The sequence below is a fragment of the Glycine max genome, chromosome 11 (genome assembly GCF_000004515.6).
Source record: "Glycine max cultivar Williams 82 chromosome 11, Glycine_max_v4.0, whole genome shotgun sequence".
In the NCBI taxonomy this organism is placed as follows: domain Eukaryota; kingdom Viridiplantae; phylum Streptophyta; class Magnoliopsida; order Fabales; family Fabaceae; genus Glycine; species Glycine max.
The window spans coordinates 2,508,160-2,529,917 of NC_038247.2; the positions used below are offsets into that span (position 1 = coordinate 2,508,160).

The following is a 21,758-nucleotide window of genomic DNA, read 5'->3' on the forward strand; positions in this document are numbered from 1 at the left end:
CTGCATCGATAGAATTAAAATTTTCCTCCACCATATCCCTTTTCCAAACGCACTTGTCATGGTGAATTAGATCACTCACTTTCACATCATAATTATCATGAGAATGAGTAGATGAGACATAGAGATCATTACCACTCCTAAGCCAAGGTTGGGTCCAAACATGAATAGAATTATCACTTTCAATCCTCCATTGCAAACTTTTTTTCTCCACTGATACTATGCCATATAAAATTTAAATTTACTTAAATCTCAAAACCTTACTTAATTAAGCAATAACCTTTTATATAAAAGAATGGATTTGAAAATGTTCCATGAAAGCAACACAATAATAAACAAGGCAACAAACATGGAATGAGACAAATTTAAAAATCAGTAAATTTGAAAAATTATTGATCCTAATAATATTGATAAAATAGTTATAAATAAATAATTTAAGTATTATTTTTTTTAGCCAACAAAGTTTTATTTATTTATTTTAATAATTGATAAATTAGTTTTAAATTATTTCATATGTATATGCCCAATTTTTTTTTGTACTAAAAAAAATTAACGACAATCGTAAATTTGCTTTAAGAAAAAAAAAATTGTATTAAAAACAATACTAGAATTAATTTTTCTATGGTAGGAACCAAACGGAGACTTGAGTAGAAGTTCCCACTATATTCCGCCGAGCTAATTGCAGAGCCTAGTGTCCAAGTGCAACGTAGCATCATAAACTGACGCTCCTATAAATAGGTCATTCTGGCGCGAAAAGCAAAATTTTATGAAAATTGAACGCAGGCAACAATGGAAGACGACGGTGGAGAGAGTTCGAGCTTCGTGGTCGGTATCATCGAAAACAGAGCCAAAGAGGTTTTGCAACTTCCATTCTCTGATAAACATCCTTTCCATTTTCCATATAATGAAGGAAATTTCAATTCCACGTTTTCCTTTTTGCTCCAGCTACTCTTTTCTCGTTTACTTGTGCTTCAATTTTCTGTTAGATCTTGTAAGCTGTCGAGGCATTTCTCCTAGTCGCTTATTGTTTCGTTTTCAATTATGTATACTTCTAGTTCTGGTAGCTAAGTTGATTGCTCGAAACTCATATAATGATATAACTTCAACGACTATACGTTTTAAACTTTTAATTGTGCTTATTAACCTATACGCGTTAGGAATTTCAATCGAGCTTACGAAACACAAGAATATATATGATCTTCAAATTACAATGCCGCCGAGTACTGCATAGGAGCTGAAAATTAGTTTCATATCCGCGTATTTATTTGTTTCGTAATGGAGAGATGTATACGGAGGTTAGTTTTAATTGTATCAAAATGTGTAAGTTGCGTTTTAAGCTTATATATTCTGAAACTGTTTAATTTTTAATCCCTAATTCTTACTTGTTGTTCTGGACTATCTGTAAACAGCCAAGATTGTATGCAGCATTTGGTGTTCAATTTTTTTTGTAACTAAAGCTATTAAGCTAAGTGCTATTTTAATTCTATCATGAATCTAACGCTATTTTTGTAAGGGGTAAAGAATAGATTAAAACAATTCCGAGAGAGTTTAAATGCATTTTTTTTAATGATCTTTTCTAATAGATTAAGGAATGGGTTTCGGATAAATAAATGAAATTTATAATGCCTAACTGAAATCAAATCAATCAATTATCTAACAGGTTGGATTAGCTGCTTTTGATTTGAGGTCAGCTTCACTGCATCTTTCTCAATATATTGAAACTAGCAGCTCATATCAAAACACAAAGACGCTACTGCATTTCTACGATCCCATTGTGATCATTATTCCTCCAAACAAGTTAGCATCCAATTCCACGGCTGGAGTTACAGAATTGGTTGATAGATTTTATGGTTCAGTGAAGCAGGTAATATCACCATCTCTCTTTGCCCCTACATCCTTTCCCATATGCTTTAATTGAAAAAATTTCGTGCATGATGTCTGTCTGCAAAGTTCATTTTACTTGGAGTCCTTATTTATGCAGGTAATGCTGGCCCGGGGTTGTTTTGATGACACAAAGGTTTCATTACATACCTTTTCAGTTGATTTCAGGTTTTAAGAAGTTGTAACAATTTTCCCCCTCATGCATAGTTTTGTGCTTTAGGGTGCTATCTTAATAAAAAACCTTGCTGCCAAGGAACCTTCAGCACTTGGTTTGGACACTTACTATAAGCAGTATTATCTCTGCCTGGCTGCTGCTGCTGCCACTTTAAAGTGGTATTTCCGCTACTCAAATATTCATAAAGATTATCTTGAATGTAAAATTTTGATAGTTTGATTTATTGCTTTACAGTATTTGATACAATTAATAGTTGAGTGTATCTCTTTGATTATCACTCAACACAACAAGGAGAAATAAATTCTTCTCTAAGGCTTGCTATGGTATTATTCTTTAAGTATTAATATTATATATAAACCTGTCTCTTTTTGTGATAATGTGAAGTAATTCTCAACTTTTGGCATCAGACTTAGTTCACTTGAGGGCCAAAGTGAAAAAATACATTTTTGGCAAATCCCTTACTAGATATTAATGTAACATGGTAAAATTGCATACTATATTGAATTATCAGGGATTCTGAACTTTGACTATGACTTCGACTACACACATATATTCTTCTGTTTTTCATATTGTGCTAGAGGAGGAACTTCTAGTGCTAAAATGTTTATGCTCCGCTCATTCTCGCTTTCCAAGTTTTTACTGCTCCATATCCTTATATTAGATTTTAGGTATGAAGACTAACATAGTAACATGTGTTATGTGTGTGTATATATACTTTTTTGGAGAGTGCTTACATGTATATATGTATGTAAAAAATCCTTCTTTTACTTGCCTCCAATTAAGTTTTGATTGTGCTTGCTCAGGACGGAAGCAGAAAAAGGGGTTGTTGTTACCAATCACTCATTGTCGGTATGTGTTGTGCTAGGCACAATTGTTTCTGGATTGGTTTTTTAAAAAGTTTAATTAATTATTTACTAATTTAAATCCATATTGCTTTGTTTATCTTATCCCTGGTATTCCCCGTACCTTAATGGAAATAAGGTTGTATATACATGAATGCTACCTGCACAACTTCTTTATTTACAACTCTTCACAACTTTACATGTGGCTTCATTTATGCATATTTTCACATATTTGCACATCCACTAACAGTTTTAAAATGGTAAAAAAAGCCAAGATGCAAGATATAAAAGTTCAATTTTTTTTTCTCAGGTAAATAAATCTCAAATTGAAAAGGGAGTTAAGAATCCACCATTTGTTTAATTCATCATGACAAATTAATAAGCTTTAGGTGCTAAATAGTATACAAACAATATTCACATGATAGAATCCTCTGTTATTCCTGTGTTAGGTATTTCAAATTTAAATTTTCCATTACAGTGCTTCATATATATTTAGTTTTCATGCACAATCATTCCTTGTGATATTTTTACACACGTGAAGACATGGGGCCCTGCCACAAGATTTTGCATCGCAAACTCCCAACCATTATCTGCCATTCTTCTTCTTTTGGACTGTGGTCAATCTCGGAACTCTTATACTTTAAGTCTTTAGCTGCAAAAATCCCATATCTGTTTATATATGAATTTTAATCAGCACTTAGTGTATGGAAGATTATTTTATATCCTTTTTTTGTGCCTTTCAATATTTTAGGTCACCTTCAATGGATCATTTGATCACATGAATATTGATTCAACAAGGTTAGACTGCTTGCTTTTTTGTGCAAATAGCTGTCCTTTACTAATGAATAATGATGCATTAAAATTCAGATTCATAGATAGAAGTCACAACCTCAAATGGAGAAGAAAGTAAAAATCAAAAAGGAGTCTGGGTGGCATGTGAATACAAATTGCATTGGCTTTCCCTAAGAAGGGAGTGACGTAAAACTTTTATGGCCTTTTATGAAATATCTTGGTCTTGTAGATCTTATAAAAGATTAGATCATCAATTTAATGTGTTTTGGTCTCTACTGTCAATTGTTTTCTAACTCCGTTAACTTTGGCTATACTATAACATTGCTACAAAAAATTTGTAATGGTTTTACATTGCTGTAAAAAATTTGTAGTGGTCTTGATAGCAACACCATTTAACGATATTAATGGTAGGGATCAAAATACATTAAATTTGCCTGTCTAGGGACTAAAACATACAATTTTTACATGTCGGGTCAAAACAGTAAAACTTAGACAGGTATATGGACTAAATGAGTATCTGTTTAGTCTATGCTTATGATTTTTGTGATTAAAATTTAATGGCAGCATCCAAAATTTGGAAATTATTGAGCCATTTCATTCTACCCTACTTGGAACAAGCAACAAAAAGAGAAGTTTGTTTCACATGCTCAAGACAACAAAAACTATTGGAGGGTATGTGATGATTCACACAAGTTTCTTGATGCAGCTTTAATTGTTTGACATTGTATTTGTTTCCTTCAGGAGTAGACTACTCCGTGCCAATCTGTTGCAGCCTCTAAAGGACATTGAGACAATCAATGCTCGTCTTGATTGCCTAGTCAGTCTCAATCATATTTTTCAATTTTCTCTTTTTGTGCTATACCATATGCTCCTTATTAGTTAAGAAGTAGATGTGTTCCTTTATTTTCTAGCCTTACAATTCTCTTTATATTTTCTACCATTTTTACAAGTCTACCCAATAGATTTCAGTCCAGATGTTATTCTTCTTTAACCTTAAGTGCTCTAGTCTGAAACTTGCTCAGGTGTTTATAATCATAGATGCTGTATTTTCACTCATGTTTATATTCTGATTTTAATTTTAAAGCTTGAAAATCAGCTGACAGAGATTTTTGACTGCATTCCTTTGTATTTTTTATTTAAAACATGTTCTCTAATATTTCATTTTAGGATGAATTGATGAGCAACGAACAACTATTTTTTGGCCTCTGTCAGATTTTGCGTAAATTTCCGAAAGAGACTGGTAATTAAGAGCAGTTGTTGAACAGATATCGGTTTTTAAGAAGTTTATACATCATTATTAGTGATTCAGAACTGTATGTTTTCAGATAGAGTATTATGTCACTTCTGCTTTAAGGCAAAGAAAGTTACAGCTGAGGCCTTGGCAGTTGATCGAGCTAAAAAGAGTCAAGTGCTAGTTTCTAGTGTAATCCTCCTTAAGACTGCCTTGGATGCCCTTCCTTTACTATCTAAGGTTCCTCTCTCTCATACACACACAAGAATCAGGCAGGTATTCCTGAAGTAATCGAATAAAAAGAGGTTACAAATGATCCTTTCTTCTGCTAAAAATATCAGGTTCTTAAGGACGTGAAAAGTTCCCTTCTTTCAAATATCTACAAGTCAGTTTGTGAAAATGAGAAATATGATCTTATTAGGAAAAGGTATGCTTAGATTTTCTTCTGCATGAGTATGTGCAATGGTTACATGTTAGATGATGAATATGTTGCCTGTAAATCCATTTAGTACTTTGTATAATCTCAAGCTATAATGATGGGTAAAAATGACCAGAATATTCAGAGTAAAATATTATGTAATCAAGTAATCAACAATTATTTGTTTTCCATATCACAAAGGCAGTGGCAGTTTATATTAACCTAAATTTGCTTCCGCTGTGGTATATTTTTTTACTAATACAAATTGCTCCATCATATTCATTGTACGTACACATTACTTTTGAATCAAGAATATTTTGATAGAAAAGCTTTATACTCTATGGTCACATCCCAGTGGCAAAAATATTTGCTTAGTAATATTCTAATTGATTAAAAAAAAGTTATAGGTTGTATACTTGTAATTGCATTTAATTCCAACCAAGACACGAGGACCAATCAAGTCATGACTTGAGGAGTTATTTTTGTTACAGGATAGGGGAGGTTATTGATGAAGATGTACTTCATGCACGCGTTCCTTTTGTTGCCTGCACTCAACAATGCTTTGCTGTTAAGGCTGGAATTGATGGCCTCTTGGATATTTCACGAAGAGCATTTTGTGAAACCAGTGAAGGTTTTATAATCCGTTTGCTTGAGTTTACTTTTCTGTCAACAGTGTAATCTTTCTTGGAATGCAGCATATCATATCTGTGTTCTCAAAGCATTTGGTGTTACTTTCACAGCCATCCACAATCTTGCAAACAATTATCGAGAGGATTTTAAGTTGCCCAATTTAAAGCTTACCTATAAAAACAGGCAGGGATTCCACTTTGTTATACCACAGAAGAATATTCAAGGAAAGCTTCCAAGCAAGTTCATTCAGGTTAAGGATTGGATTTTTGTTGCTATATTTATAAGAATGTCCTTTTAAAAGCTCGGTTTTCCCTGAACCTACTGTTCTTTTGGTTTATATTAGGTTGTAAAACATGGGAACAACATTCGTTGCTCAAGTTTAGAACTAGCATCTGTGAGTAGTTTGATCATTTGGATTTCATGAACATATGAACTCTATTCACCTTGCAATATATTTATATACATGAACTGAAATTGACAAATTGTGCTTGTTGACTATATATATGTATTACTTACGTAATGCCTTTACTGTGTGTGCATTAAGTTTGATGAGATCATGGTCAAGCTAACTCCATTATCCCATGAAGAAAATGATTACTCTGATCAAGAATGGATTATCTCATGTGATATTTTCTCATGACAAGGTCATCTTAAAAGTTTGCGTGTATCTCTCCATAAATTAAATAGGTGGAATCAAAAAATGTCTGAAGAGAGAGCTATTCACAAGTTTTTCACTATTTTACATGAGAAACCATTTCTGTTCCATTTGCCTCCTACTAGTTTATGGAGATTCTTTTATTATATAAGATGGCTTATATGCTAAGGACACTTGTAAGTTGTCACATTGATTAGGCATTTTGACTTTTCATTGGTGAAAGTATCTTCATATGTTTTTTTGGTTGGCCCCAAAATGCTTTTTGATTCTCAAACTTAAAAACATTATTCAAGCTTCTGACTATAAGTACGACACATGAAATGCAGTTGCATATATGTTACCACACTATAAGATGTTACTTTGTTCAGATGCTTGTTTAGGCTCTTGAAAAGTCTCCGTTTTTCATTTATTTTAATGGAATTTTCAGTTGAACGCTAGGAATAAATCTGCAGCCGCAGAATGCTATACAAGAACAGAGGTTTGTCTGGAAGGTAGTACTTGATGCACTGCTATTTGCCAGTACAAACTCTCACAGGGGCAATATATTTAACTTCTTATTTTCCTGGGAAGGATTATATTATGGATTTAGCTCTAGTGTTTGCTATAAGTATTTTAGAAAGAGAATTGGCATAATTTAAAGGAATATTGGTTGTGTGAACTGGCATTAATTTCAATAAAAAACATTTGCAAGAGAAAATACTAAAATTCGATCCACCATTTTCTTTTCTTCTCCTTCCCTTTTCTACTTGGTTCTTTTTTTTTTTTGTCATTGTTTGTAAACTAAATATTTTTTCAGCATTTATTTGGTAAAACTAGAGTGTGAACTTGTCCATGCATGGTTATTTTTTGGGGGAGGGTGGAGTAATTTTTTGTTTGCATGTAAAAGCATATAAACATGCGCAAAATGTATTATTTTTGGTAAAATTACAGTAGGATGAGTTATCACAATGTTCTGTTAGCATTATCTTAAAATAATTTTCAATGGAACTACTTAATGCGAGCTTTACATGATTAAATTGATCTAGTTTAGCATGTAACTATTGTTATTCAATTGGATTGGATTGTCTTTAGCAAATGTTAAAAACGTAAAACTAATTGGAACAAATTGATATCTAGATAAAGGTCCTATCTACTTAGTTCCTTGGACTTGCACTATCTCATATTTTCAGCTATTGCATTTATATTTATTGTAATAGAAAAAAATTACAGAACTTATGGATGACATTCGTGAGAATGTCTCTGTGTTGACACTGCTTGCTGAGGTCTTGTGTTTGCTGGATATGATTGTAAATTCATTTGCTCATATGATATCAACTAAGCCTGTTGATCGATATACAAGACCAGAATTTACAGGTAAGGAAATTGATCATTTCTATAAAAAAATTGTATATCAGTAAGAAATTTCTTTATTGGTATTTTTTATTTGATAGAGAATGGGCCGTTGGCAATTGATTCTGGTAGACACCCAATCCTGGAGAGCATACACAATGACTTCGTTGTAAGTAATGAGTATATCCAATAGTCATTATACCATACCCCCACCTGATGACACTCTTCTCACCTAGAAGGATTAGGCACTTATTTTTGGCAGTAATTAATCTTATGCATTGCAGGCCAATAATATATTTCTGACTGAAGCCTCGAATATGGCGATTGTGATGGGCCCCAATATGTAAGGAATTTCTGTTACATGTCTTAGGTGTACTGTTAAATAAAGGAAGATAGAGGACAATAAAATTCCTTAAGAGCTTACCTAGCCTATAAAACGACCTATTCATGAATCATGACCAAATGCTTCTAGCAAGAATAAGGAAACAATTATAGACATACTAGTGATGTGCAAATGTAAATCTCACAATTATGAACCAAAAGCAAAACGGATTCCAAACGGTTTTACTTAATGAGTTTGTCACTTTGAAAAATCTGGCGAACTTTAAAAGCTGAAGCTAGACTGACTTATGTGACAAAGCATGTCAGGTGTATTTTCCTTTAAACAATGCCGTAAGTAGCTGGCATGGCATCAATATTATAATTATTAGGTCTTTCTCACATAAAGTTTATAGAGGTGAATTATTTATGAACTATAGCAAAGCTTACTTTCTTTTTGGATGGATATCTGTTTAAATGAAGAATATCAAATTTGATATTTATTTTCCATATTCCGTTCCCCCAGGAGTGGAAAGAGTACTTACCTTCAACAAGTGTGTCTCATAGTTATTCTTGCTCAAGTTGGGTGTTATGTTCCTGCTCGTTTCTCAACTGTGAGGGTAGTTGATCGTATGTTTACAAGGATGGGTGCAGTTGATAATCTTGAATCCAACTCTAGCACGGTAAAATTTCTAAACACCTGCATTGAGACTATTTGATCCTGATTTAGTGGTTTAGAATTATAGATGAAGTTATCTGGATGTGTAGTTCATGACGGAGATGAAAGAAACAGCTTTTATCATGCAGAATGTTTCACAAAGGTAATGCTGCACCTTATGATCTTCACTCTAGGTACACACGACAGTGTTTTTTTTTTCTATAAATATTTTGTTGGATGCAGGAGTCTGATTGTTATGGATGAACTTGGGAGGGCTACTTCATCATCTGATGGATTTGCAATTGCGTGGAGTTGCTGCGAGCATCTTTTGTCACTTAAAACGTAATTGTTTCTTGATTATCGATTATCAGTAAGCATTTATAGCAACTTTTTTTGCATGGATTTCTGCTAAATAATAAATTGAAAGTCTTAGGTAGCTCTTCGGATTCCTAATAATTAAGTGGAAAATAAATTTCCTTTCCTAATGATTTGGTGTTGAATCGTTTACTGTAGGAAAACTGATAGTTTTCATCAACCATCAAAGGAACATATTGTTGTAATTGATCCAAGGATCTCTCTCCCCTGAGCCATATTCTTTTATCCTTCTTCAGGTATACCGTATTTGCCACTCATATGGAGAACATATCGGAATTAGTAACAATGTATCCCAACGTGAAAATTCTTCACTTTGATGTCGAGTTAAAAAACAACCACTTGGACTTCAAGGTGGTATCTCTACACTTTTTTTTTCTTGTGTTGGGATGACTATCTGCTAGCTGAAATTCTGCTTTATTTAGTTTCAACTTAAGGAAGGATCGAAACGCATCCCCCATTATGGCCTTCTCTTAGCAGAAGTGGCAGGATTACCAAGTTCGGTTGTTGAGACAGCCAGAATGATCACATCTAGGATTTCAGAAAAGGTGTTCACACAACTTATTAAAAAAAGGGTTTTAATTTTTTAATTTTTTCCATCTCAACTCTCAATACTAAGGAAGATAATCAAGCTTGATTCGGAAAATTAGAAATACTCTTGGTGGAAATTTCAAATATCACTTCATTTTAAGGGGTTTGATTATTCAATACCTGTTTTTTTTTACATAATTATACATAATGTAAATACTTCGTCAACCGCACTGGAAAAAGTCATTCCTAAGTATCGTGCCCACTTCTAGTTCATTATGAACAGTTGCCCGAACGAGTTGATTAGCTCTGAATTTTTATTAAGCTGTGAACAGTAAGATTACCATCTATACGTACCGATATTGTGAAATCCATCTCAGGACGTTAGAGTTTGTTTGATGCGTGTTATTTTATATCCATTGATAATAATAGTGTTTTTGTAGACAAATTTGTCAAACACAAACCAGTACTAACATCTTATGTGCACTTGCTGGTGACATTAGGAAGTTAAGAGGATGGAAGTCAACTGTTTACAGCATCATTCAATACAAAAGGCATATCATGTTGCACAGCGCTTGCTATGCCTGAAATACTGCAATCAAGATGAGGATACGATTCGGCAAGCTTTGCGTAATCTTAAGGAAAGCTGCATCAAGGAAAAGCTTTTAAGTTGACAAAAGCACGAAACGATCATTTGAAATTTTCATTCTACAAAATTCACAATTCTTAGTGTAATCTTAAGGAATACTATTTTTAATATGCACGAAATGATGGTATTCATTACACTATTTCCAAAAAAAAAACCATCACTATTTAACAAGGTATCAAACACTTAAAAACATACAAATTTGAACTGCAAATTAAAAATCTATCTGAACATGATAAAAAAAATTCAAGGCATCATTCAAATTATATATACTAAGAATTTAACTGAGAAATATATGATTTTATTCAATCTTGAGTTATTATTTTTATAAAAAAATATTTTGGAAGTAATATTTTAGAAAAATTACAATGAAAGAGCAATCAAGAACAAACTCAACTATCTCAACTTTTTCATTAAGAACCTTTATATTAATAGATGTTAATTCAAAACGTGTAATTTAATCAAATTGCCAAAGTTGAAACAAAGTTTTCGACCAGTGAAATAAAATGGCAGGCCCAGCTATTAAATTCCATGGGGTAGATAACAAATATCAAGTATAAACTTTCAATTTAACAATAACAAAACTCAAATTATATAGAAAAAGATATGATTAAAGCGTTCAAAACTCGAATTTCGAAGTCAAAACACCAAATACCTATGTCCTCAAAATAGTATTCCAGAAAATGAAGCAAAAATAAGATGATAACAGCAGAAATTAGCGGTAACGGCGGAGAGACAGGGTGTTGTTTCTCTTCCAGGTTGCCCTGCGAGATGGACGTGCTTTGTGGTACAGATGTCCTCTGCCACGTAAACCCCTGTTGCTTTTCCCAGCAGAGGTGAGCCCACGCAGCTCTCTGTGCTTGTGCACTGGATTGGCGAGCCAATTGATTCTGGGATCATTTCTAATAGCAGCATGAGCCACATCCACCAGAATCACCTCAAAGTATTTATAAGTAGAGTCCTGAAACACAATAACAAGTTTTTACTAAACCAACACATGATTCACAACCAAATTTCAATTTTCAACAAAAGTAATACAATAACAAACCTCATTCACCCAGTAAGAATTGAGGACCCTAAGTCCACCCAGCTTCCGTCCAGCTCGCTCCTCAGCAACTGACCTCTTGCTACGCTGAAATTTCAGTTGGGTAACACCCTGGTTTGTGGGCTTCCCATAAACAATACCTTTGGGAACTGGCCTCTTTCGGCCACCCCTCCTAACACGAACACGGTATATCACATAGCCCTGCATTGTCATAATCATAACCATCAATTAACTGAAACAAACAAGGGAATGTGCAACAGCTTTACAAGGACATGCACACTTGGCACAGTAATCCAATACTGAGTAAATGAAGTAATATATTAATGCATTTACCAAATGGAATTATGTGGATGAAATGAAACAATTAATGCAGCATTTTCACAAGTCACAAAGTATACAGCAATTTTTCCCCAAAAAAAAGCATACAGTAATTTGGAAAAAAATCATTAACCTGCTTAGCCTTGAAGCCCAAGCGACGAGCCTTGTCAGGGCGGGTCGACCTTGTCAAGCGAACAATGGAAGGTTGCTGCCTATACTCCCAGCACCTCACCCGCTGCAAGAAGCGCATGACATCAGACTGCTTCTTGCGCCATAGCTCTGAAACATACTTGTAGGCACCTATTGCCAATCACAACAACAAAAAAACAACACATTTTATCAATTACACTTCCAACACAGGTAACACAAATAATTCCACCAGAACGACCAAAAGCCATATATATCAAATTGCACAACCTAATGACTAATCATTTGATATTAATTGACATCAATGAGTTGTTAGACCTAATTTGATGATAAACACCAAGAGGCTAAGACTGTACAATATTTAATTTAATTAATATCTTGCTGATGCAAGTGAGAGAACACAATTGGATTACACTAAAAAAACCAATTATGAAATCAAATGCACGCAGCTTGCCAAAACAAGTCACTTTCTTTCAAAAAGACCAACTATATTTAAATCACTTGGATCTGACCATCAACTTCAAAAATCATATGGGATCAAAGTAAGAATGCTCTCAGATCCTACAAAACTAACTAAACAAGCAAAAAATATATAGCCAAAAACATTTACGGGCAGCAAACCATATACAAGACTCAGAACGAATAAGGTAAATATTGATAAGAAACAAAGGCCAAATTTTAAAAGACAAATGGCAAGCAAAGAAACAAGATCATGGGCCAGGTAAAAGTGTCCGCTGAAGAAATAAAGCCATGATTCCAATCTATGGAGCCATCAATTAAAAAGCAAACAAAAAAAGGGGCACAGTAGCACAAACATCCAAGCTGGCTCAAGTTAGCAAAGAGATGACGATGCTCTTTCTCTTGTTTTAGCTTTTGCATTAAAACCCTAAACCCTCTTAAGAAAGCTCCAGCAAAACAATTAAAACAAAGAGTCGTTCACATTCAGGTATCAGATCCAACCAAAACAAAAACATTAGCAAACGAACACAAATCTTAAGCCGAATAGCAGAGGAGATAGAGACAGTACCCATCGCGCAGTCACCACCGTGGAAGGGTTCTACCTCACCCGCGCCAACAGAAAACTAGGGTTTCTCAATGAGTTAAAATATTTTATAGAGGCATCGCTTCTATTATGGGCCTCCCAGTTTCACATTTGGGCTTTTATTCTTAACTGTTTTGGGTCAGGCCTGTTACGCTGATTAAGTAGTCGTTTGGTTAAAACCTTTTGGGCAATTGTTATTTTCACCCTCCCTCTTTACTAATACACTTCTCTTTTACAATTGCATGTTTAATATGGTTCAAAGTCTCCAACTCTATTAGGGGTCTAGAAAATAAGTCTCCTATTCAATATGTGACCAATTAAAATCAACAAGATTCAACATAGTTTTTTTTCCTTATTATGATATTGATACGAAGTAGTCTTTAGTGGAAATGGTGACTAATCTTCGTCGAAAATTGTGAGTATACACAAGGTGTGTATTATCACGATTTATTTTGTACACATGAAACAATCAGGATTCGAAGGTTAGACTACTTGGTTAAGAGAAGTCAATATTATTTTGTATTAATGATTGTTAATAACATGGGCTAAATTTGATGCTTATCATAGTTAGTACATGATTGATTTTTTAAGCATATTATCACGATTCAATTAATAACCATGTGTATAAAAAAAATTCTTGGGAGAAATAAAAGCACACTTAAGTGATCTCTTTACCTTAAAAGAAATTAGTCATTGACTATCAATTTAGAGATTTTTATCTGCAAAAAAAATTAACTGAATTAAAGATGCATTACATGTATAAAAATCAAATTAAAAATATCTTACGTGTATAGAGATTAAATTAAGAAAATAATGGTTAATGTATAATGGCAAGAATCAAGTTAGTAATATTTGTACATATAAGGATTAATTTAATAAGTTTTACATATAAGGATGAAATTAAAAATTCTCAAGACATATAGGGATTAATTATATATTTAACCAATTTAAAAAATACTTGTAGCTTACACCCCTATATATATATATCTATATATATATATATATATATAAAAGTATATTTGGTGTAACACAATTTGCGCATGGACTTGGAGATAGTATATAGTCCCTACTATCTCAATGAAAAGAACATAATGGTATAATAGCATCTGCATATTTGTAGGATTTGAATTGATTTCAAGGCAAGATAGCGAACAAGATAAACATATGTACTTTTTTGCCATGATGCAGTTTCTGCAGCAATTCAGAGATTAAGTTACGGATTTTCACCTGAGGGTCATAAGTTATCCCTAGAACCCCATGACTAGAAGTAACCATGTCTTTCCAAAGTAAGAATTAGACTTAAAATTTAAATGATGAATATTGTAGCTACATGCATTCGTTGCAGAAGAAGCCTTTGGATCAATGTTTGTTGGTGCAGCATCTTATATCACGTCACTGCCACAAAGAGCAGAGGAGCTGAGGCCGTAGATCACAAACAGAGTGTGTTGATAGCCAGGAACCCTTCTATTCCTTTTAAAGCAAAGTTTATTTGTAAAGAAAAAGTGAAAGTTATAATTTTATGCTTGCACGCGACGCGACAGAATGTACCACCAAAATCAAAATGCACTTACTAGCTAGTTCGGCTTCAAGGATGTTGCCTCTTCATTCAATGTTGCCAAAGAAAATGCTTCTTTAAGAATTCAAAAATGAAAGATCTTGATTAAAAAATAAAGCTTAATGAAAAGGAGAATCATATAACCTATTTCTTCACGGAGGGTTGTATCTAATAAAAGGGGTTAACTCTTCCCAATGAAAATTAAGGTTTGAACTTTTAGTTGGAGAACTGTTTACATATTTGATAATATTACGTGTAAGAAATCCGTTCAAGATAATTGATCACGTTTGCTAAATTCTTTAATAACGTCACAAGTCGACTGAAAAAAATAAAACAAAAAGCATTAAATTTTATCAAGACTATAATTAAAGAAAAAAATTAAAAGATCAAAATTAAAATGGTCCTATTTTTTAGAGACCAACATCATACTTAAGCTTTAAAAAATATATTAGAGAAAAAAAGATATTTTAATTTTATAAAATAACATTTTTAAGTTTTCATTCATTTTGCATTAAATACTTAACGATCATAAACATAAAACAGTGGCTACATTTTACAACACCATGTATATATGCAATCTCCATGATTGTGTTTGATTGTTTTCCACCTTTTGCCCAGAAAAAGCAAATAACAGATTGCAAGTTGAAACTCAATCCACACACACACACATTATCTGGCAAAAAACAATGCAGCTTCTCATGACTTGTGCTGTGGCACCCACGATGATATGATATGGAATATAGATTCGAGACAAAGACAACCCGCGCAATACAACAACTTAACAGTATAACGAATGCCGAAATAATAGGTTCGAGACAGTAAATCTGTCTGTCAGATATTTGTGAAATTAAAGCTTCGAGAAGGGTATTCTTATATCCAGTCACAAATCGCAATAGCTAGTAAACGAGGCAATCCTGGAATCCAAAGACTCATCATATGTACATTGCAACGCTTCTTCACATGCATACTCTGATTTTCCAAAGGAAAATTAATGTGTCTTGAACGTTAAATTTCGGGAAACAAATAATTATCTATTTGATTTTTAGTACTACCATGCATTTTTTTTAGATGTATATATACAAAAAAATAGTAAAAAATAAAGATAATTGAATATGTTGTTGCTGTCAAATTTTCTTTATTCAAATAATAGAATTATTTCGGAAATTCCTAACTAAACAATGCAATGATATTACTCATGAAACCAAATATGTCAAGTTACTAGAAATTATGGTTGAGAGGCGACACTCCAGTCCACTAATTCCGGTAGAAATTATTAGTAATGAACAAACTAATCAATAGTTCATACTTATGGTGATAAAAGAAAATATTTTTTTTAAGAGAAAGCGGATTAAAAAAGGTATTGATTTCAGTTTAATTGATGAGTCATGGTTTTTCCCTCTTGAAACTTGAAAGCACAAGATAAAATGAACCCAAGCATTCAAGGACAACAGTCAGAGCGCAATGATCACATTTGAAATTCACATATCTAAAGCCTTTAAAAAAGAAGGATGAATCAGTCAAAAAGTTGATCGAGTTTGGTGAGCTTTCAGATTTCATAATTAATATATATATATATATATATGTGTGTGTGTGTGTGTGTATGTGTGATGTCTTATACCAAGTTTACCCATGTCGTTTATTTCTACATCTTCCTAGTTTTTCTTGAATAGGTACAACGTAGGACTTCATTTTTAGGCACATCTCATATATACTTGTAAAATATAAATTAAAAAAACAAATAGAATTCCAAATATTTTAGGTAAAAAAATTCCTGTTGATCCAGACAGTATTTTGTGATTCATCTTCTTCTTTTCTTCCAACGCTAAACTCGACATGTATTATCTAACTCTTCTATTATATACCGTTTTTTGAACTCAAACATTCCTCATCCTCTTATCGCAAGCAATAACATTCAACTTAATTTAGTTTATGGAAATTTCTCAATTTTGTTAAATCGTAGAGATGTTGGCTGAAAAGAGACTGGAACAACGAGAGAGATCATTTTACCTAAAATAATTGAGAAATCACATGTCTTATTTTTCCGCAATAATAATAATAATAATATAGATGTATACCTACAAATAAGATGTTAATAACTCGTGTCTTCTTTCATTTGATGCACTTCCCAATTAATCGTATTTTAGTTTGTGCAATGTTTATTTTATATAACTAAAATATATAATAATTAAATAAATTATATTATAATTAAAATTTAGAATAAATAAATATTTTGAACATATAAATTATATTTTTTAATTATTTATAATTTTTAAAAAAGAATATTAGAATTTAGAAATCATAGATTAAAAGAAAAAAGAGGTTAAAAATTTCTTTAAAATGATGTCATTGGATACATGTTAGGAGCATATTTGAATTTTGAATGCAAATTAAAAGAATAATAAAATTCATTACTTGAAAGAAAAATATTCAAATGATAATAAATTAACTACTAACACACTTTATTCAGTACTCTCATGAACACATTATTATTGTTACACTTAATTATATATATGTAAGTTCCACTAAATACAATGATGAGAGTTCAAATTATTTAATGGAACTCACACATGTATTGCTATTGCTAGGACTCCACTTAACAATGACCACATAACAAGTATATAAAAACAAGCTCACACTAATAAATTAAGAGAGACACGTAATTATCAATTCCTCATCAAGTTTTAGATCATCCAATCCAACGCAAAGGGTCCAGATTCAATGGAGAAGTTGAAGAATTCGTTCACATCAAAGTTAACTTCTGAGTCCCCACTCCCATCATCAGTGCCCTCTTTATTCTCTACCGCTGCTCTTTCCTCGGTATTCTGAGTCGTATGCGTTGTTTGTGCCGTTGAAGTTTCAGGTTTCACCTTTTTGTGATTAACTTTTTTGCACAAACAAGTATTCCAGTAGTTCTTAATTTCATTGTCTGTTCGTCCTGGAAGTCTCTTAGCTATCAATGACCACCTTAATTAATTAACACAAAAATATGGACATTATATGTATAGTAATATTCACAACACATGTTCATAAACTATATATAAATATTTTCTTCGTTCCAAAAAAAAAATAATCGTCTTAAATTATTTTATCCATATAATAAATAAATAAATAAATAAAATAAAATAAAGTAAAAAAATATAATTAATATTACATTAAAAAATTAAAATAAAACTTATTTTAAAAATAATTTATCTTTCTTACACGATAATTATAATATGAAAGAGGAAGTAATATTCTTATCTTAGTTTTGAATGCAACAAATTAAAACCTGTTTCCCAGCAGTTTGTGAAGCCTAATAATCAAATCCTCTTCCTCAACTGATATGTTGCCCCTCTTGATATTTGGTCTCAAATAGTTTAACCATCTCAGCCTGCAACTTTTTCCACATCTGTTTAGACCTATCAAACCATATAGAAATTAAACACGCATGTCAAGAAGAATTAATGCATATGTATATTGGAAATTAGCATTACAAGCTAATTATATATAACCTGATTTAATTGCAACAGTTTTCCATTTCTTTGCACCGTGAATTTCAATGCACTGGGCTAGCTTCTGATCTTCCTCCGCGGTCCATGCTCCTCTGTTGTTTGTTTTCTTAGCAGTTTCAACATTCCTCGGGGGTGCCATGCATATACGAGAGGGATAGAGACACTTCAACTATGATGTTGATAAAGAGTTTGGTTATGGCATTATTTATGGGGGAGTCAGCACGTGTAGTACTATAACATGGTGACTTGGCGGGAACAGTCATTCATTGTAGTTGTAGGGCTTGAAAGGTCAATGAGCACATCATTGCTGGTCATTCATTCAGGGGTAATTTAAAATGGAAGAGTGCTTCAAGGACCAGGTACACCACTTACTACTGTTAGAATGGAAAGTACAATAATGTCTTTTGATTCGATCTCCACTTGAAACTATAGTCTTCTCAGCAAATCAATTGTGTTTTTTCATTCCTTTCTTTTGTTTGTGGTCTACTGGTCTCACATTAACAAACCCTTTTCATGAGTCAGTGTATTGTATTGAAACTTAAATTTTAAGATAGTACCTACTAAACTTTATCCTAATAAGTATTGTATTGGATATATCATGCATGACTTGTTATTGCACCATTATGGAATTATTCGCAAATGTTCAGTACTATTAAGTTGGAAATCTCACGTTCATTAGGAATATGACTAGAATATAAATAAGGAAAAAACTTTATTTTTTAAAGTAATGGGTGTACGGGATTAGAAATTTCAAAGAATTTTAAAAGTTTTTTTTATAAAAAAAAAAGAGTAAGTGTTATTCAATCCAATTTTTAAATAGTATAAATCTTGTAATATTTAATTAAGACCTTATGGAATGTTTTGTAATTATCATCTTTAATTTCATCATTCACATAACTCAATAATTCCCTATCAATTTTTCACTCTCATTATTCCCTTTTAGTTAACATATATTTATTATTACACTACATTTAAACATGTCAATAAATTTATCATGAAATAATTGTACTAACTAAAAAAATCAGACAACTAACGTATAATTTTAAATTTATTGTTCAAATTCAAAAGTGAGAATAAAAAAATATTATTATAAGAAAAGATAGTATAAGAGGACATAAAGCTACAACTAATATAATTATTAAAAAAATTATATTGATTTTTTTTATCCAAATCTTATCATTTGTTATTATTTTTTTCTAACTCTTGTAATTTTAAATGTGTTTTTAAAAATTCACATAATTTTTTCAAATTTTATAAATTATAAAATATTTTCAAATTCTTTAAATTCTTATAATATAAATCCATTAAAATTTAAACTATTATAAGAATTTTGTAAAAAAATCTAATAAGTTATAAATTTTTTATGTAATCTTAAAAATTCACAAAAAAAATCTATTAAAATAATCTTTTAAAATATTATTCCAATACATCTCTCAAGGTTTGTTTGAGATCGAGTTAACTCAAATTCAAATTGTAAGTGTTTTTTTTACTGTGGTTATAAGTTCGATGAAAAATAACTTTGACGGGGCTGACACGTTTTTAATTTTTCATCATCCCTATTTTGATCTTCTCTTCTGTTCATAGACTATATTGTCAATACATTTTGAATGTTTTCTCATATTCTTCCCACATAACAATAATTCGTGACTTTGTCTACAATGGAGGAGTGGGAATCCAGCAACATGCATAACAGCAGCTTTAAACAAACTTTGAATAGTTAGAACACAATTTTCTATATGAAAAAAGGAAGCGTACTTTCCAGGTTCTATTGGCTTCGAATGCCCTGTTCAGGCAGGTCTCGTTTGAATTCTTCTCTCCCACGACTTCCTCCTCTCTCTTCAAGACATTTTAAAAGCAATAATAAAAACTAATGTTTAAGTTAATCTTTTGATAATATTCTTTAAACATTCATGATATCTTTTTTTTCTTTTCTTTGCACGGATAATCCTAAAACTAGTATTAGGCTTGTAACAACTTTTTTCTATTAATAAAAAATAATTATTTAATACTTTATGTATCACGTTAATTCTCACTTGAAATTTGAAATCTAAACATAAAAGGTAAAATCCCTACACCTTTTTAACGCTTGAAATTTTTCTCTTTGTTTATATAACTTTCTACTTTCTATTCATTCAATTAAAAAATGACTAATAAAAAGATATAATAGTATCTTTTAAATAAGAAAATTTTCTCTTTCTTATTGTTTTTTTAACTAAACTTTCGTTGTTTCAATTACTTATAGAAAATGTTTAAAAAGAGATTAGTGATTTCCATTCACTTTAAAAAAAAGGAATTTCATATTTTCATGTGTCTCCCCGATACCACAATATTAAATATCCTTTATAATTATTAACTGATTTTTTCTGTTAGCCTGTGTTTCACAAAATTAAAACCTTTATGGGAATAGTTGAATGAATAACTTAATACCATTCAACCCATTTCTGATTTCTGTATTTGTAATCCTTCACTATGCTCAACATGAATATGTCTTGGCTTTCTTGATGGGTTTGAATGAGTCTTTAGCAAAATCAAGGCTCAGATTATTTTAATAAACCCTATCCGTCCCATTAAAAAAGTTTTTTCATTGATTGTTCCAGAGAAAAAAAACAAGGTGCAATCGAATTACTTACTACACCATCTGAAATGCAGTTGGATTTTACAGCTCTAAGTGGTGCCAAGAAAGTTGATTAGAAGCCTAAAATTGCTAAGAAAGATAGCCTCTTGTGTGCCTATCGTGTATTATTAAGGCATACGAAAGATCAGTGCCACAAACTCCACGATTTTCAACACCATTGCTAATGCTAAAAAGTAAAAAGCTTCCATTAATCAAGTTTCTGATCCTTGTATTCCTTCTTAATTAACTGTTCAACAATATCAGCAGTTAATGTCTCTATTGCAGAATCAATTAAGTTCCTAGTGCTTCTATGCCTGCACAATCCCCTAGCTAGTGATCATTTTAGGATCCTTTGGTATGGTCCTATATCCATCAATAGTTCCCATAGTTGGTTATTGGATTCAGTTTCTTCTTCTTATATCAGTCTCTTTAAATATTTTTTCTTTCTTACACACCTGTCTGTCACAAACAAATTTGTTTCATTACCCAATAACAGTTATTGGTACTATCCAGCTTAATAACTCCTTGTTGCTTCAAGATGTTCTTTTTGTGCCTCAATTTTAATTCAACATATTATCTACCAGTGAAATATAACTCTTCTTGCATTGTTCTTTTTCATGATCATTTTGTTATTCATGAGCTATCCACATCCAAGTTGCTGATATGCATATATAGGTTTGAATAATCCCACAGAAATATCATAAATACAATAACATTAGGGTTTTGCAATTAGTTCATGACAGAAAACCACCTAATTGGATAATAACCTCAACAAACCACAGGTTTGGTTTAACCAGTTACCAGTGTTCTAGAGGAAAATATTGAGTTTGGTAAAGCTTGATCAAGGGAAACCTTCTGGTGTTCTGGTGGTGGCAAACGCCATGTGACATCATCAAGATTGAAATGGGCACCAGAGAAGTGGCTAACACAGCAAGCAAATATATGAAGGAATATGTGCCCACTATCTCAGCTACCAACTGTATCCATTAGAAAACAAAATCATGTTGTCATTTCTAACAAATTTTTCAAGTTCAGAAAAAGACAACAGTTTACTATACAGTATTCCATAACAAC

General features: G+C 32.0%; 3 protein-coding genes across 10 annotated transcripts; 1 reads left to right on the plus strand and 2 right to left on the minus strand.

The window, feature by feature from the left end:
• Positions 1 to 618: 618 nt before the first annotated feature.
• LOC100815919 (DNA mismatch repair protein MSH4) lies at positions 619 to 10,609 on the plus strand. Of its 7 annotated transcripts, none has more exons than XM_003538698.4 (24): positions 619 to 852; positions 1,658 to 1,861; positions 1,979 to 2,014; positions 2,099 to 2,211; positions 2,857 to 2,902; positions 3,647 to 3,693; positions 4,252 to 4,359; positions 4,429 to 4,504; positions 4,855 to 4,927; positions 5,013 to 5,158; positions 5,260 to 5,345; positions 5,828 to 5,967; positions 6,077 to 6,216; positions 6,310 to 6,360; positions 7,049 to 7,112; positions 7,831 to 7,974; positions 8,052 to 8,119; positions 8,235 to 8,293; positions 8,795 to 8,951; positions 9,037 to 9,089; positions 9,170 to 9,268; positions 9,538 to 9,652; positions 9,724 to 9,846; positions 10,330 to 10,609. In XM_003538698.4, exons 1-24 carry the CDS (start codon positions 787 to 789, stop codon positions 10,498 to 10,500), a joined length of 2,385 nt encoding a protein of 794 aa, XP_003538746.1. In that variant the 5' UTR covers positions 619 to 786; the 3' UTR covers positions 10,501 to 10,609. The 7 variants fall into 7 exon arrangements, with proteins under 7 accessions (XP_003538746.1, XP_014619287.1, XP_006590573.1 ...); XM_014763801.2 differs by having other exon boundaries at positions 9,076 to 9,089; XM_006590510.3 differs by lacking the exon at positions 9,724 to 9,846.
• Positions 10,217 to 13,116, minus strand: LOC100798324 (60S ribosomal protein L15-1). 2 transcript variants are annotated; one of them, XR_005887073.1, is made up of 5 exons: positions 13,010 to 13,073; positions 11,969 to 12,135; positions 11,521 to 11,718; positions 11,128 to 11,433; positions 10,217 to 10,472 (listed from the first exon to the last, which is right to left on the minus strand). XR_005887073.1 is itself a non-coding variant. In XM_003538894.5 (4 exons), exons 1-4 carry the CDS (start codon positions 13,011 to 13,013, stop codon positions 11,188 to 11,190), a joined length of 615 nt encoding a protein of 204 aa, XP_003538942.1. In that variant the 5' UTR covers positions 13,014 to 13,116; the 3' UTR covers positions 11,041 to 11,187. The 2 variants fall into 2 exon arrangements, 1 of the variants encoding a protein (XP_003538942.1); XM_003538894.5 differs by lacking the exon at positions 10,217 to 10,472 and having other exon boundaries at positions 11,041 to 11,433; positions 13,010 to 13,116.
• Positions 13,117 to 17,037: 3,921 nt separating this feature from the next.
• On the minus strand, positions 17,038 to 18,255 carry LOC100816449 (transcription factor MYB114). Its single transcript, XM_003538699.5, has 3 exons — positions 18,071 to 18,255; positions 17,848 to 17,977; positions 17,038 to 17,543 (listed from the first exon to the last, which is right to left on the minus strand). The coding sequence occupies exons 1-3, from the start codon at positions 18,207 to 18,209 to the stop codon at positions 17,261 to 17,263; spliced, it is 552 nt and encodes a 183-aa protein (XP_003538747.1). The 5' UTR covers positions 18,210 to 18,255; the 3' UTR covers positions 17,038 to 17,260.
• Between the last annotated feature and the right edge of the window lie 3,503 nt (positions 18,256 to 21,758).